The sequence below is a fragment of the Myxocyprinus asiaticus genome, chromosome 32 (genome assembly GCF_019703515.2).
Source record: "Myxocyprinus asiaticus isolate MX2 ecotype Aquarium Trade chromosome 32, UBuf_Myxa_2, whole genome shotgun sequence".
Lineage (NCBI taxonomy): Eukaryota > Metazoa > Chordata > Actinopteri > Cypriniformes > Catostomidae > Myxocyprinus > Myxocyprinus asiaticus.
This window is the reverse complement of record NC_059375.1, coordinates 11,618,951-11,633,517: the sequence shown is the minus strand read 5'-3', so window position 1 is coordinate 11,633,517 and position 14,567 is coordinate 11,618,951. Positions and strand designations below refer to the sequence as shown.

The window sequence follows — 14,567 nt, the reverse complement described above, 5'->3', positions numbered from 1 at the left end:
TCTAGAATGTTCTTTGGTAGATGGTAGGGCTGGGTGGCATGACGGTATACATCGTGTGATGGTAGAAATGTCGACTTTTCCACATGGTTATTTAAACTAGGCATGTTCCGTTTAATATATAATAAAAAAAATAATAATTATAATAATTATGACTCATCCATCTATTATTAAAAAAAAAAGAAGCAAAAATTGTGGTTACAATATGGAATTTATAATGGCAGTAAATGGGGCCAGTCCATAAATGCTAAAATACACAGTTTCAAAAGCATAGCTACAAGACATAAACATTATACATGTTAACATGATTTTAGTGTGATAAAATCACTTACTAATATTATCTGTGTAAAGTTATATCCAATATTACAACTTTGTTGTCATGACAATGTTTGATAAACTCATTAATGCCATTAAAATCCCTGGTTTTATCACACTAAAATCATGTTAACATGTATAATACATATGTCTTGTGGTTATGCATTTAAAACTATGTGTATTTTAACGTTTATGGACTGACCACATTTACTTCCATTGTGAGTGCTTTACTTTTTGTGGTAATCAACATTACGCCACAAATGCTGTCGACTGATCTTAAGCTATATTGAACCTGGAACATTTTTTTAATATATATACTATTTTAATTGAATTTCCAGCAAAAATAACAATATTGGGCTCTATTCTCGTGAGTGCGCAAAGTGCAGTGCTACGTGCTATGACCGATAAAAGGGGCGTATCACTGTGATAGAAATATTTCTCTTCTTCTAATTCATTGCATACAGTCCATACACACATGAAGTGACTTCCAGCGATAAAGTGATCTCATCTCATTCATTGTCAATGAGAGTTGGTGACTTCTGGCGACTCGAGCAACAGCAACCTCTGGCGACTAATGTACCCGTGGCGAACGACACAACAAAGCTGAGTAAATTTTACCTTTATGCAAATCAGGAAGTGACTTTTGGGAGCGAAAACCAATAGGAGACAGCGACAGCAGTAGGAACGGCCACTAGTGACATCACAGTACAGAGACTAGCAACATCAAGCAATAAAGTCGCTGCATGTGTGTACGGGGCTTCAATGAGTCTTTGTTTATATTGCTGGTCCTTGATAGGTAATGGACTATCTAATAGGATGCAGACGGTGCCAGAGAAGAACCTTAGAATTAAATTACAATTTACCCAGCCCATTAGCACTCTGCATGTGTAATTTCGCCAAACCCACTTGCGCCTAGACTTAGCGCATACTTGCACGAAAATACCAAAACTTCATGGCCATGCCCATTGAATTTGCATGTATAACTTATGGCAAAGTGCTGTGCTTAGCGCTAGCTCTCTTAAAATAGGGACCATTGAGTTTATACCATTACGTGATATAAAATTACACATTCCATAATATAAACTTTTGATCTTTCCGCCAACCCATAGTAGAATGTGTAGTCCTAAAAGACAGATAAAGCCTTACCAGAGCTGTCTCTTGGGTCTGAGGGTGTTTGAAGTTGATAGTCTCAAGGGAGAGGTGTTTTTTAACGCGGGCCATGTCAGCTTCATGTGCTGCCTGCAGCAAAGTGTGCCCTCTGAACTCATCTGCATCAGAGAGCAACACCCAGTCAGTCAAATACACAACAAACAAAACAGTGCTAATTTCTGTCACAGTCTCATGGCCGTTGTCACTCTAGGGCTTTTGGTTTGTTGAGGAGCACACCAGTGAACCAAAGCAGTGAGTCCAAAGAAGCTCTGTAGTTAAGTTTATGTGAGCTTTGGTATGGTACGCAATTAGTATAAAAAGCAATCCATCCTAAGTAAACCGCTACTGATGATGTACAATTTGAATTTTATGCATGAGTGTAATGCATTTTCCATTGCTTCTAGTCTCACAAGAGCTGCTCACATTCTTCGTATCTCTTGCAATGCATCCAGAGTAGACACAAGTGCTGTTCTGTGCATGAAAATGGGGTGTGTAATCGAACTCAGGTTGGGACTAAACAATTCAACCAATTATTAAAACAACCGTACACTCTAGGCGTTCTTTTAGAGGGGCAGTTGGGGCCAGGTCGATAGCACTCTTGTTGTGGCAGTTGAGGAAGGTGGGGTCGGCCCCGTAGCTGAGCAGGAGCGAGCACACCTCCACCCTGTTTTTCGAAGCTGCCTCGTGCAAAGGTGTGAACTGCCACAGGTCCATAGCGTTGACACAGGCACCATGCTACATAATAATGAACAGATGAGTAGTTAAAACTTCCACCAAAACCATTGTTTTCAGAACAAGAAAATGGAACTGAAACATGTGAATAACACTCAAATGGACTTACCTTGACAAGTAACTCAGCTACCTCATAGTGGCCGTATGAGCACGCGTTATGAAGAGGCACAAGGTCACTGTAACCACAAGGCCAAGAAAAAGATACTTGGTTTTATGAGTACAGTAATGACAGTATTTTTGACTACACTGCCTATTAATGAATGTTCCGGGTTAAGCTCTTTTGACAACGTCTGTGATATGCCGTTGATTATGACAGAAAATAATTTGGACTTGTCATACAGTTTGTATAGACAAGCAAAAATTGTGCTTATAGTAAGGCTGTCAATTTAATATGTTAATTCAATGTGATTTATTATATAACAATTATGTGTTAAAAAAAAGTGAACGAATAATTTTGCCCCCTGGCTGAACGTAAATTCCATAATAAGGATTTTTCTTATCAATGGAGAAATTTAAAGGGACAGTTCACGCAAATAGTTCACTTAAAAGTCATTCACTTGCAGTCAGCAAGGGGCAGTCAGCGCAACACCAGCTGTATAACAGCTGCTCAAAGACAGCTGGAGGGAGCTCAACAGAATCCAGGGGTCTCAAGATGTGTTTTTTAAAGTTTCAAACTAAACACAGCTAAACTTTACACAGCTTCCTAAAAACGCAGCATTCATGGCTACAGATGCGGCATAACAGGTCCTAAGAAAACAGCCAAAGTCTACCTCAGGCAGATTTCTGTTGACTGTAGGCCGGGTTTATATTCATTGATATGGAAAAAATATATTGACTTCTAAAGCTACTTTGGCATCGTCTATGTAATGCTTTACTTGTCTTCCACAATAAAGTCATGTCTTTGTATAATTAGAATTATTATATTTATTCTATTATTACTTATATTATATTTATAATTATTTTGATTATTATATATTGAATTATCGGTTCTGATTTATATTAGGTGTCTTAACTACTGTGTTACTGTCACATTTATGTGTTTTGTTCTTGTTTTCATGTCTTTTATTTTCAAGTTTAGTTCCTGTTCATGTCATGTCATGTGATTTCCTGTTCCCTCATGTGTTCCCTCTTGTCATGTGTTTCCCCTTTTCATGTGTCTTGTTTTCATTGGTTCATTGTTGATTACTTTGTTATTAGTCTTGTCTTTTCATTGGTTAAAGTTAATTTAGTCTTGTTATCTTGTTTATAGTTTAGTCTTGTGATTGGTTGTCTTGTTTACTTGTTAACCATGTCCTTGTATTTAAGCCCTCATGTTTGCCATTGTCGAGTGTCAGGTATTGTGAATGTAACTTTGTTGTTTTGGTCAAGTCTAGTTTTATGTCAAGTCAAGTCTTTTGTTCACGATTGGATTTACAGTTTTCGGATGTCACTCATGTAAATAAACTGCACCTGGCTTCTACACTTTGTCATCGTCTCTTCGTCTGCCTGTTGCCAGCATCGTTACAGAATACATGACCGCCCATAATGAACCCAGTAGTTCAGCTCCTTCGTCTACGCCAGGGGAGTCATCCCCTGAAGGAGTATGTGGAGGAATTCTGCGTTCTGGCCTGCAGGGTGGATTTTAATGAGGTGGCCTTCAAGGACTGTTTCGGGCTTAATGACCCGATTTCCTCTCTAATGCCTGATTGCTTGGTATATCGACCTTGCCCTACTGATGGGTGGTTCACCATTCACTGTAGGGGAGATGGACAACAAGCCAATGCCCATGCCTGCCACGGCCAACGAGCCAACGGCCACCCTGCCACTGCCAACGAGCCAACGGCCAATGAGTCAACGCCCACGCCTGCCACGGCCAGCGAGCTAGAAGCTTCGTCCGTCCCAGAGCCAGCGTTGCCAGCCTCATCTGTCCCAGAGCCTGCATTGCCAACTTCGGCCTCCCGGAGAAGGAGGAGAAAGGCTTCCGTTTCCAAGTCTCTGCCCATGTACACAACCACGGAGGTCGTTTCCAAGTCTCTATCTATGCCCACGACCACAGAGGTCGTACCCGAGTCTCTGTCTACACCCACGACCACAGAGGTCGTTCCCGAGTCTCTGTCTACGCCCACGACCCCAGAGGTCGTTCCCGAGACTCAGTCCATACCCACGACCACAGAGGTTATTCCCGAGTCTCTGTCTACGCCCACGACCCCAGAGGTCGTTCCCGAGACTCAGTCCATACCCATGACCACAGAAGTCACTCCCAAGACACTGCTCATGTTCACGACCACTGAGGTCTTTTCCCAGTCATCCAGGACTCTTAGTATCGAGCCTACCACGGCTCTGCCTGCCATGGCTTCGTGCCTTGAGCCTCCCATGGCTCCACCTTTCACGACCTTGCTCCACGTCATGGCCGCCAAGCCCGAGTTCCGCGTCATGGCCGCCAAGCCCGAGTTCCACGTCATGGCCGCCAAGCCCGAGTTCCACGTCATGGCCGAGTTCCACGTCATGGCCGCCATGGCCGAGTTCCACGTCATGGCCGCCATGCCAGAGTCAGCTCCAGGCCATGTCACAAGCCGCGCCAGAGTCCGCTCCAGGCCATGTCACAGCCGCGCCAGAGTCCGCTCCAGGCCATGTCACAGCCGCGCCAGAGTCCGCTCCAGGCCATGTCACAGCCGCGCCAGAGTCCGCTCCAGGCCATGTCACAGCCGCGCCAGAGTCCGCTCCAGGCCATGTCACAGCCGCGCCAGAGTCCGCTCCAGGCCATGTCACAGCCGCGCCAGAGTCCGCTCCAGGCCATGTCACATCCGCGCCAGAGTCCGCTCCAGGCCATGTCACAGACACGCCTCAGCCTGCTCCATGCCATGTCACACCTCAGCCTGCTCCATGCCATATCACAGCCACGCCTCAGCCTGCTCCATGCCATGTCACAGCAGCGCCTCTGCTCCACGGTCCAGGCCCGCCTCTGCTCCACGGTCCAGGCCCGCCTCCGCTCCACTGGGGACCTCCATCCCTACGGCTCCGCCTTGGTCCTCAGCCCCATCGGCTCCACCCCTCGAGCCGACCTGTTCCCATGCTCCACGCCGTCTCACCAAGCCACGCCCCACGCCATGTCTTACCAGGCCACATTTCAAGGACACCCCCCCCCAGCTCCCTAATTAACTTTGCTATTAGGTTTTGGGGTGTCGGGAGCCGCCCCTAGAGGGGGGATATGTCATGTTTATGTGTTTTGTTCTTGTTTTCATGTCTTTTATTTTCAAGTTAGTTCCTGTTCATGTCATGTCATGTGATTTGCTGTTCCCTCATGTGATCTTGTCATGTGTTTCCCTTTTTCATGTGTCTTGTTTTCATTGGTTCATTGTTTGATTACTTTGTTATTAGTCTTGGTTAAAGTTCATTTAGTCTTGTTATCTTGTTTATAGTTTAGTCTTGTGATTGGTTGTCTTGTTTACTTGTTAACCATGTCCTTGTATTTAAGCCCTCATGTTTGTCATTGTTGAGTGTCAGGTATTGTGAATGTAACTTTGTTGTTTTATGTCAAGTCTAGTTTTATGTCAAGTCTTGTTTTCACGATTGGATTTATGGTTTTCGGATTTCACTCATGTAAATAAACTGCACCTGGGTTCTACACTTCATCATCGTCTCTTCGTCTGCCTGTTGCCAGCATCGTTACAGTTACACAGTAAATACATTGTATTGTAAGTATTTTAATGTTAGAACATAGTATATTTAATGTTAGACACCTAATATAAAGTGTGACCGAATTCTTTATTTGGGGGCCTTTTTTTTGCAAATATTGATATGTGATTAATTTAATTCATTAATCAGCATATCATTTAATACATTTTATAAACTTGACAGCCCTACTTTGTAGTATTGCACTTACAATCGAAGTCTATGGGGCAAGCCATAGCACCGGGATAAACATTAATATCTGCACAGTTTCAAAAATATAGCCAAATGACTTAATATTATGTGTTAAGAAGAAACTAATGAGATAAAATTGCTATGCGAGGTTATATCCAATATTTCAACTCTTGTCATCGCCATGCTAAACTGTTAAACCAGTAAGTTTAGCATAATTTACACAAGGACACCAGAATGGACTGTTTACATAGTGAAAAAAGAAAAACACAGGAATTATGTTTATAACACCAGGTCAAACAAGACATGATGCGATTAAAAACTCAGAATAACACAGAGGAGCTAGCTTTTATTGTTTGTTGCATTATCACTTCGTATTTGGTTAGGCGAAAAACGAGCAGCAGATTTCTGCTGTAGACCCTTCAGAATATCTTGCTCCATAGACTTCCACTGGAAGTGCATTATTGTAAACAGGTTCTTTGTTTTTTCAAACTAAAGGATTAGTCAAAATTTTCTTTATGCAAATCAACAGCCTGCCAAAGATGCTGTCCATACAGCTTAACTTGTATAGAAACAGACATTGCACCCTTTGTCTTTAGCGTGCACGTCAGCTCCATGTTGCAACAACAGCTGCACTGTCTTCACACGATTATATCCTGCAGCCAGATGCAGAGGGGTGGACTGCAACCAACAAACAATCCATTCAGAAACAAACGTACATGCAAAGTATATATTCAAATTAAGATGCATGCAGATCATGGACCTATTTCACATCTCAATAAAAGAGCCAAATGCCTTTTCTAAGAATTTGCATATTTGAGTGTACTTCTGAATTAACAGTCACACTGTCAAACACATAATAAAGCAGGCCTTTTAACATTAGCAGATATATAATTGAGAAAATCACCTTCCTCCCATCACTAGCGTGACAGTTAACATTTAACGGTGTGAGAAGCATCCTCAGATTTTCTTCATTTCCACTTCTGAATAAAAACATTGAGCGCAAAGTCAATTAAAGGAACAATGCAAGTCATAACAGCAATTTAACTTATTTAGCAATATTCCTCTCTCTTTCTAGGGTCTGGTTAACAATATTGAACTAAAATGATTATTACCTTGCACTCTCAAGGAGTTCATCCTTTCTGTATTCACCTGGATTTAAGAAAGAATATATATTTGCATAAATCAAATCAAATCAAATCACTTTATTGTCACACAGCCATATACACAAGTGCAATGGTGTGTGAAATTCTTGGGTGCAGTTCCGATCAACATAGCAGTCGTGACAGTGATGAGACATATACCAATTTACAATAACATCAAATTAACACAACACAATTTAAACATCTGTTATACACATAATTACACTCAACAATATACAAATAATAACATACACTGTACAGTATACAATACGCTGTTTTTGTTTTTTGTTTTTTTACTATATAGATACACATTATTCAATAAAAATTAAAAATAAAAATATATTAAAAAAAAAAGTATATATATAGAATGTACAGTATTGTACTGTATTGACATTCAGGCTGTCGGTTGATAGTCAGTTGTTAAGAGAGAACATAATATAATAATAATAATATAATTTATAATAGTCCGGTGTGAGATATAAGAGTAAGGGCAATAAAATGCAGTGCTGATGTATTTTGATCGTGGGAGATCAAGAGTTCAGAAGTCTGATTGCTTGGGGGAAGAAGCTATCATGGAGTCGGCTGGTGCGGGTCCTTATGCTGCGATACCGCCTACCTGATGGTAGCAGTGAGAACAGCCCATGGCTCGGGTGGCTGGAGTCTCTGATGATCCTCCGAGCTTTTTTCACACACCGCCTTGTATATATTTCCTGGAGGGAGGGAAGCTCACCTCCGATGATGTGTCTGGCAGTTCGCACCACCCTTTGCAGTGCTTTGCGGTTGTGGGCAGTGCTATTGCCGTACCAGGTGGAGATACAGCCAGTCAGGATGCTCTCCACAGTGCAGGTGTAGAACCGTGTGAGGAAGTGGCGGTTCATTCCAAACTTCCTCAGCCGTCTCAGGAAGAAGAGGCGCTGATGAGCCTTCTTCACAACGACTTCAGTGTGGACGGACCATGTGAGTTCCTCAGTGATGTGGACACCCAGGAACTTGAAGCTGCTGACTCTCTCCACTGGTGCTCCATTGATGGTGATGGGACTGTGTTCTCTGTCTTTTCTTCTGAAGTCCACCACAAGCTCCTTTGTCTTACTGACGTTGAGGGAGAGGTTGTGCTCCTCTCTGTAGGCTGTTTCATCATTGTCAGTGATCAGACCTACCACCGTCGTGTCATCAGCAAACTTAATGATGGCATTGGAGCTATGTGTTGCCACACAGTCATGTGTGTACAAGGAATACAGTAGTGGGCTGAGAACACAGCCCTGCGGGGCTCCAGTGTTGAGGGTGAGTGATGAGGAGATGTTGCTGCCTATTCTAACCACCTGGCGTCTGCTTGACAGGAAGTCCAGGATCCAGCTGCACAGCGAGCTGTTTAAGCCCAGAGCCCGGAGTTTCTCATCTAGCTTGGAGGGCACTATGGTGTTGAATGCTGAGCTGTAGTCTACAAACAGCATTCTCACATAAGTGTTCTTTTTTTCCAGGTGGGAGAGAGCAGTGTGTATTGTAGATGCAATGGCATCATCAGTAGAGCGGTTGTTGCGGTAAGCAAACTGCAGCGGGTCAAGAGAGAGAGGCAGCACAGAGCAGATGTAATCTCTGATTAGTCTCTCAAAGCATTTGCTGATGATGGGGGTCAGAGCAACAGGACGCCAGTCATTTAAACAAGTTATTTTTGATTGTTTTGGTACAGGCACAATGGTGGATGTTTTAAAGCATGTGGGGACTACAGACAAAGAGAGGGAAAGGTTGAAAATGTCCGTAAAAACACCAGCCAGCTGGTTCGCGCACGCTCTGATGACGCGGCCCGGAATGCCGTCTGGGCCCGCGGCTTTGCGAATATTCACCCGTCGGAAGGATCGGGTTACATCCGCTACAGAGACGGAGAGTGAACTAACCTCTGTAGCTTCAGCCGCGAGAGCTCTCTCTGCGAGGGCGGTGTTATTTCCCTCGAAACGAGCATAAAAAGTATTTAGCTCATCCGGGAGAGAGGCAGCGGTGTTCATGGCGGAGTTTTTATTCCCTTTAAAGTCCGTGATGATGTTAATTCCCTGCCACATGCTTCTAGAGTTGGTGGTGTTAAACTGTCCTTCAATCTTGCTCCTGTACTGGCGTTTTGCTGTTTTGATAGTTTTTCGGAGGGCATAACTGGCTTGTTTATGCTCCTCCGCGTTCCCGGAATTAAAAGCGGAGGTCCGCACATTAAGTGCCGCGTGAACATCGCTATTGATCCACGGCTTCTGATTCGGATAGATTCTTACAGTTCTGGTCGGAATCACTTCCTCTACGCACGTTCTGATGAAACACATTACGCTATCAGCGTAAAGCTCGATGTCGTCATCAGAGGCGGACCGGAACATCTCCCAGTCCGTGTGATCAAAACAGTCTTGTAGCATAGAGTCTGATTGGTCCGACCAGCACTGGATCGTTCTGAGGGTGGGTGCTTCCTGTTTCAATTTCTGCCTGTAAGCGGGCAGAAGCAGAATGGAAGAGTGGTCCGATTTGCCAAATGGTGGGCGGGGGAGGGATTTGTAGCCATCCCGGAACGGAGAGTAGCAATGATCCAAAACCTGGTCCCCTCGTGTGTTGAAACTAATGTGCTGGTGATATTTTGGTGCGACTGATTTTAAACTGGCTTTATTAAAGTCCCCGGTCACAATGAACGCGGCCTCAGGGTGCACGGTTTCCTGCTCACTTATAATCCCATACAGTTCCTTGAGTGCCCGGTCTGTGTCGGCTTGTGGCGGGATGTACACAGCTGTGATAATGACCGCTGTGAATTCCCTCGGTAGCCAGAATGGTCGACACAGAAGCATAAGAAATTCCAGATCAGGAGAGCAGAAAGACTTGATCGAATGTACGTTCCTCTGATCACACCAGGATTTGTTGATCATAAAACATACACCACCACCTCTGCTTTTACCTGAGAGGTCTTTCGCTCTGTCCGCTCGGTGCACGGAGAACCCCATGGTTTCAATGGCTGAGTCTGGAATCTCCGCAGACATCCAAGTTTCTGGCAGATAATGCAGCAGTCCCTCGTCTCTCGTTGGAAAGAGATCCGCGCTTTCAGCTCGCAGAGCTTGTTATCCAGAGACTGAACATTTGCCAGTAGAATAGTGAGTAGCGGGGGTCGATTTGCGTGGCGTCTTACTCTGATGAGAACGCCGGCTCTGTTTCCCCTTTTCCTCCTGCGTTTCCGCGGCCGTGCTGCCCAGACAAAGGGCTCCGCTTGCGTGTTTGTAAACAGCGGGTCGGCATTGAGGAATGTGAAGTCCGGTTTTCGGTGTGAGATCGCTGAACCAATGTCCAAAAGTGTTTGTCTGTCGTAGACAATAAGGCAGACAACATCCAAGACAAAAAACATAAGAATTGTGAACAAAACAAACAAAACATTGCTATGTTGTGTCGGAGCTCGCAACGCAGCAGCCATACTCGGCACCATCTTGAATCCAAGATGGAAACCATAGTGGAAAATGTAAAGCAAAGAGATCAGGAGATGTTAACATAGAGTAAATGGGCAGTTACAAAACTAGACAGAACAAAAATACCAAGTTTAGGGATGGGAATAATAAATGTGATGTGTGTAATTCTTCAAATGTTAAAATACTTTCTATTAACCCAGCTTAATATGCAGAGACAAATACGTGGTACAACATATTTAATTAACGTACCATTTATTATAACAGAACCTTGTTCCCAATATCTATCTTTAACTCCAGGTTGTCACGTGAACAACCAGTAAGTAATTACACTATGTAGGTTTTCGTAGCCTTAAGTAAACATAAACTGAAAATTGCAGAGTTTGAGACTGATTCATGAGTCTTTTTTATTGATTCATTAAAAAGAAATGGTGCATAAGAGTCTCAAATCAGAATACACTGGCTGAGCTGTATGTTTTAGTTGTGGTCTTCGATTCCCAACACCTATCCACGGGTGCGTTTCCCGTACAACTATAACTCACTGCTTTACCACCATAGTACAGTGCATCGTTGGAGAAATTAACTAGCTAGTCACGACTGTTTCCTGAAACTGTAGTAACTGTCGCACATCCATCGTTTGAACCACATTGGTTCAACAATATAAAGCTATTGTTAATGACGTTACACAGGGAGTGCGAAGTAATAACTTCAGCGTATACAAAACTACACTAGCACTTTTACATTTACTTCAGAAAGCTGTTTAATGCATGAAAGCTGCTGAAGACAAAAGCTGCAACAGATAATTTGCGAACAATAGTGGGGTTTCCCTTTACATAAGACTTCGGGATTCCCCTGACGTACTTGAGCACATGCGCACTCTTCAAATACATTTAAGAACTTCACTTATCGTTAACATGGACACATATGGCATGTTCTCCGACAGAAACTGTGTTTGTTAAAGCGCTTTCTCTTAACAGCCTTCAATCCCTTAAACGGATGCATTCTGTTCTAAGTGACGTTTGAACGGCGCTTTCTGTAAAACCCCGGAATAAGCAGTTTTCTTAAGTGCATCTAAACATGGTCAAATTTTTGGTAGAATGAAAGATATACTCTGATGAGCCAAAACATTATGACCACCTGCCTAATATGCTGTTGGTCCTCCATGTGCCGTGTTGAATCGGATTGAGATCTGGGGAATTTAGAGGCCAGGGCAACACCTTGAACTCTTCATCATGTTCCTCAAACCATTCCCAAACAATATGTGCAGTGTGGCAGGGCGCATTATCCTGCTGAAAGAGGCCACTGCCAACAGGGAATACCATTGCCATGAAGAGGTGTACCTGGGCTACAACAATGTTTAGGTACTGTAGGTGGCACATACCAAATTTATGTCCATGTGAATGACTGGACCCAGGGTTTTCCAGCAGAACATTGCCCAGAGCATCACACTCCCTCCACTGGCTTGATGTCTTCCCACAGTGCATCCTGGTGCTATCACTTTCCCAGGTAAAAGGCACACACATACACAGCCGTCCATGTGATGTAAAAGAAAACAGGACTCATTGGACCTTCTTCCACTGCTCCAAGGTCCAGTTCTGATGCTCGTGTGCCCATTGTAGGTGCTTTCGACGGTGGACAGGGGTATTCATGGGCACTTTGAATGGTCTGCGGCTATGCAGCCCCATAAACAGCAGGGTGCAATGCACTGTGTGTTGTGACACATTCCTCCCGTAACCATCATTAAAATGTTCTGTGACTTGTGCCACAGTAGACCTTCTGTCGGTTTGGACCAGACAGGATAGCCTTCATTGCCCTCGTGCATCAATGAGCCTTGGTCGCCCAACACCCTGTCGCCGGTTTGTGGTTTGTCCCTCTTCAGACCACTGTTGGGAGGTACTCACCACTGCTGACCGGGAGCACCCTACAAGCCTTGACGTTTCAGAGATGCTCTGACCCAGTCGTCTGGCCATAACAATTTGGCCCTTGTCAAAGTCGCTCAGGTCTTTACTCCTGTCCATTTCTCCTGCATCCAACACATTATCTACAAGAACTGATTGTTCGTTTACCATCTAATTTACCCAGACCTTGACATGTGGCCTTGTTAGGAGGTGATCAACATTATTTGCTTCACCTGTAAGTAGTCATAATATTTTGGCTCATCGGTGTATTTGGAATAAAAGATATAGAAGCCGCAGCAAAGTCAAATGATGTCCACACAGCAAACTAACAAGGAACTACGCTTCTAACCACAGGTGGAGAGCTGTAGTTCCAACCACACAACTTTGCGATACTGTTTGTGAATGTTCATTGGAGCTACCGCTTTGGGAAACACCAAATCATTGAACTATGTTGGTAACAATCTTGCAACCATAGATGGCTAACGCTACTTTTGGGAAACACACCCCAGGTCTATGCAAAAATGTTCAAGATGTACACTACTGAGGTTTGATTGGCCACTTACAGGTCAGTACAGCTTTGGTGAAGGGTTCAGCGAGGTCAAGCGCTGTCCTTCCATTGGTGTTACGGATCGTTGGCTCAGCACCATGCTGCAGTAGAACTACCAATGACAAACATGATGTCAGGTGTATTAGTCTTTAGATATACACTTCCAGTTAAAAGGTAGGACATTCCTACTCATTCTTTAATATTAAAATCATCAAAAATATGAAATACCACAAACTGAAATAGGGGAAATATGTAGTGACCACAAATTGCTAAACAAATCAAAACTATCTTATAAATTAGCTTCAAGGTAGACCATCTTTGTGTAGATTTCATTTCTGCACACTCTGGTCATTCTCTCAGCCAACTTCATGAGGTTCATCCTGAGATTTTTTTTTTTTTTACAGTATTGAAGGAGTTCCCATGTGTGCTGGACACTTGTTGACTGCATTTCCTTCACTATCCACTCCAACTCATCATTTAAAAAAAAAATTATAATAATCATTTTATAAAGAAATTAAAACATCGGCACAATTTATATTTGTCTTCAAAACAAATGTCAAGCATTTAAGCTAAAACCTTTGAATCATGAGAAACATAAATACAGTCAAGGGGGTCCAAACCTTTGATTGGAAGTGTAAATGAAATCCAAGTTTTTAACCTCTTCCTGAGGTCCAAACCACAGCTTTTATGATTGCACATGTAAAGAATATTAACTGTTATCTATATTACTGGTACTGTAGATTTCAGAGGCACTGAGTTTTACCAATGCAGATGTCGATCTTGCCCTTGATTGCAGCTTCGTGGAGTGGGGTGTAATTCCAGTTGTCTCTGGAGTTGGCATCGGCCCCGTGTTGCAGGAGTAAGTTGACAACCTCAGCGTGACCAAAAGAGCAGGCATTGTGCAGCGAGATGAGACCTCCATCATCTCGGGCGTGCACATTAGCTCCGTGCTGCAGAAGGTAGTCCACCACGTCTCTACGGCCAAAACCTGCCAGAGAAGAGAAAGAGGGCCGTCACAGATGCTGTGGGCTCTATAGATGGTCTGGTCCAATTGTGCCCTCTAGCAACTTTATGCTGTAATACTGGGATTTATAGAGAACTTCTTAAATAACAATTAATAAAATAACAATAAAATGCCATTGATCTTTTTTTTTTGTACCTATTTAACACATAATAATGATCATCATTCATAACTCTTTACAGAATTCTGGGATGTAAATCTTTATGATAAATGTTTCAAAAACACTTTGATCACATTTATCAACAAACCATTAGTGCATTTTTCAAAAAATGTAGTTTGTCATGATGAGAAAATGTAAATGAGAATTTTTTAAAATTTTTTTTTTTTTTTTTAAATCGTTCTGTATGGCAGAGAGCCATGGTTCATTTGAATAATTTATATTTATCAAAGCTTTATCTATTGTATACTTCCTAAACTATAAAACAACATGTAAACTACATATAAATTATAAAACTAAGTGTAAGACATACAAGGAATTTGGTGCATATTTCAGAAACACTTTTCATTACGATG

At 42.9% G+C, this 14,567-nt stretch overlaps 1 protein-coding gene across 3 annotated transcripts in view; it reads right to left on the bottom strand.

The window, feature by feature from the left end:
• Window positions 1-14,567, bottom strand: part of LOC127423353 (poly [ADP-ribose] polymerase tankyrase-2) — a 40,741-nt gene that overhangs the window by 25,225 nt on the left and 949 nt on the right. For all 3 annotated transcript variants that reach the window (XM_051667584.1, XM_051667582.1, XM_051667583.1), the window contains exons 2-9: window positions 13,797-14,021; window positions 13,050-13,145; window positions 7,149-7,185; window positions 6,941-7,016; window positions 6,620-6,714; window positions 2,303-2,369; window positions 2,010-2,196; window positions 1,459-1,580 (exon numbers count right to left, since the gene is read on the bottom strand). In XM_051667584.1, coding sequence (XP_051523544.1) covers window positions 1,459-1,580; window positions 2,010-2,196; window positions 2,303-2,369; window positions 6,620-6,714; window positions 6,941-7,016; window positions 7,149-7,185; window positions 13,050-13,145; window positions 13,797-14,021 — 905 coding nt within the window. The remainder of the gene's footprint in view (window positions 1-1,458; window positions 1,581-2,009; window positions 2,197-2,302; window positions 2,370-6,619; window positions 6,715-6,940; window positions 7,017-7,148; window positions 7,186-13,049; window positions 13,146-13,796; window positions 14,022-14,567) is intronic.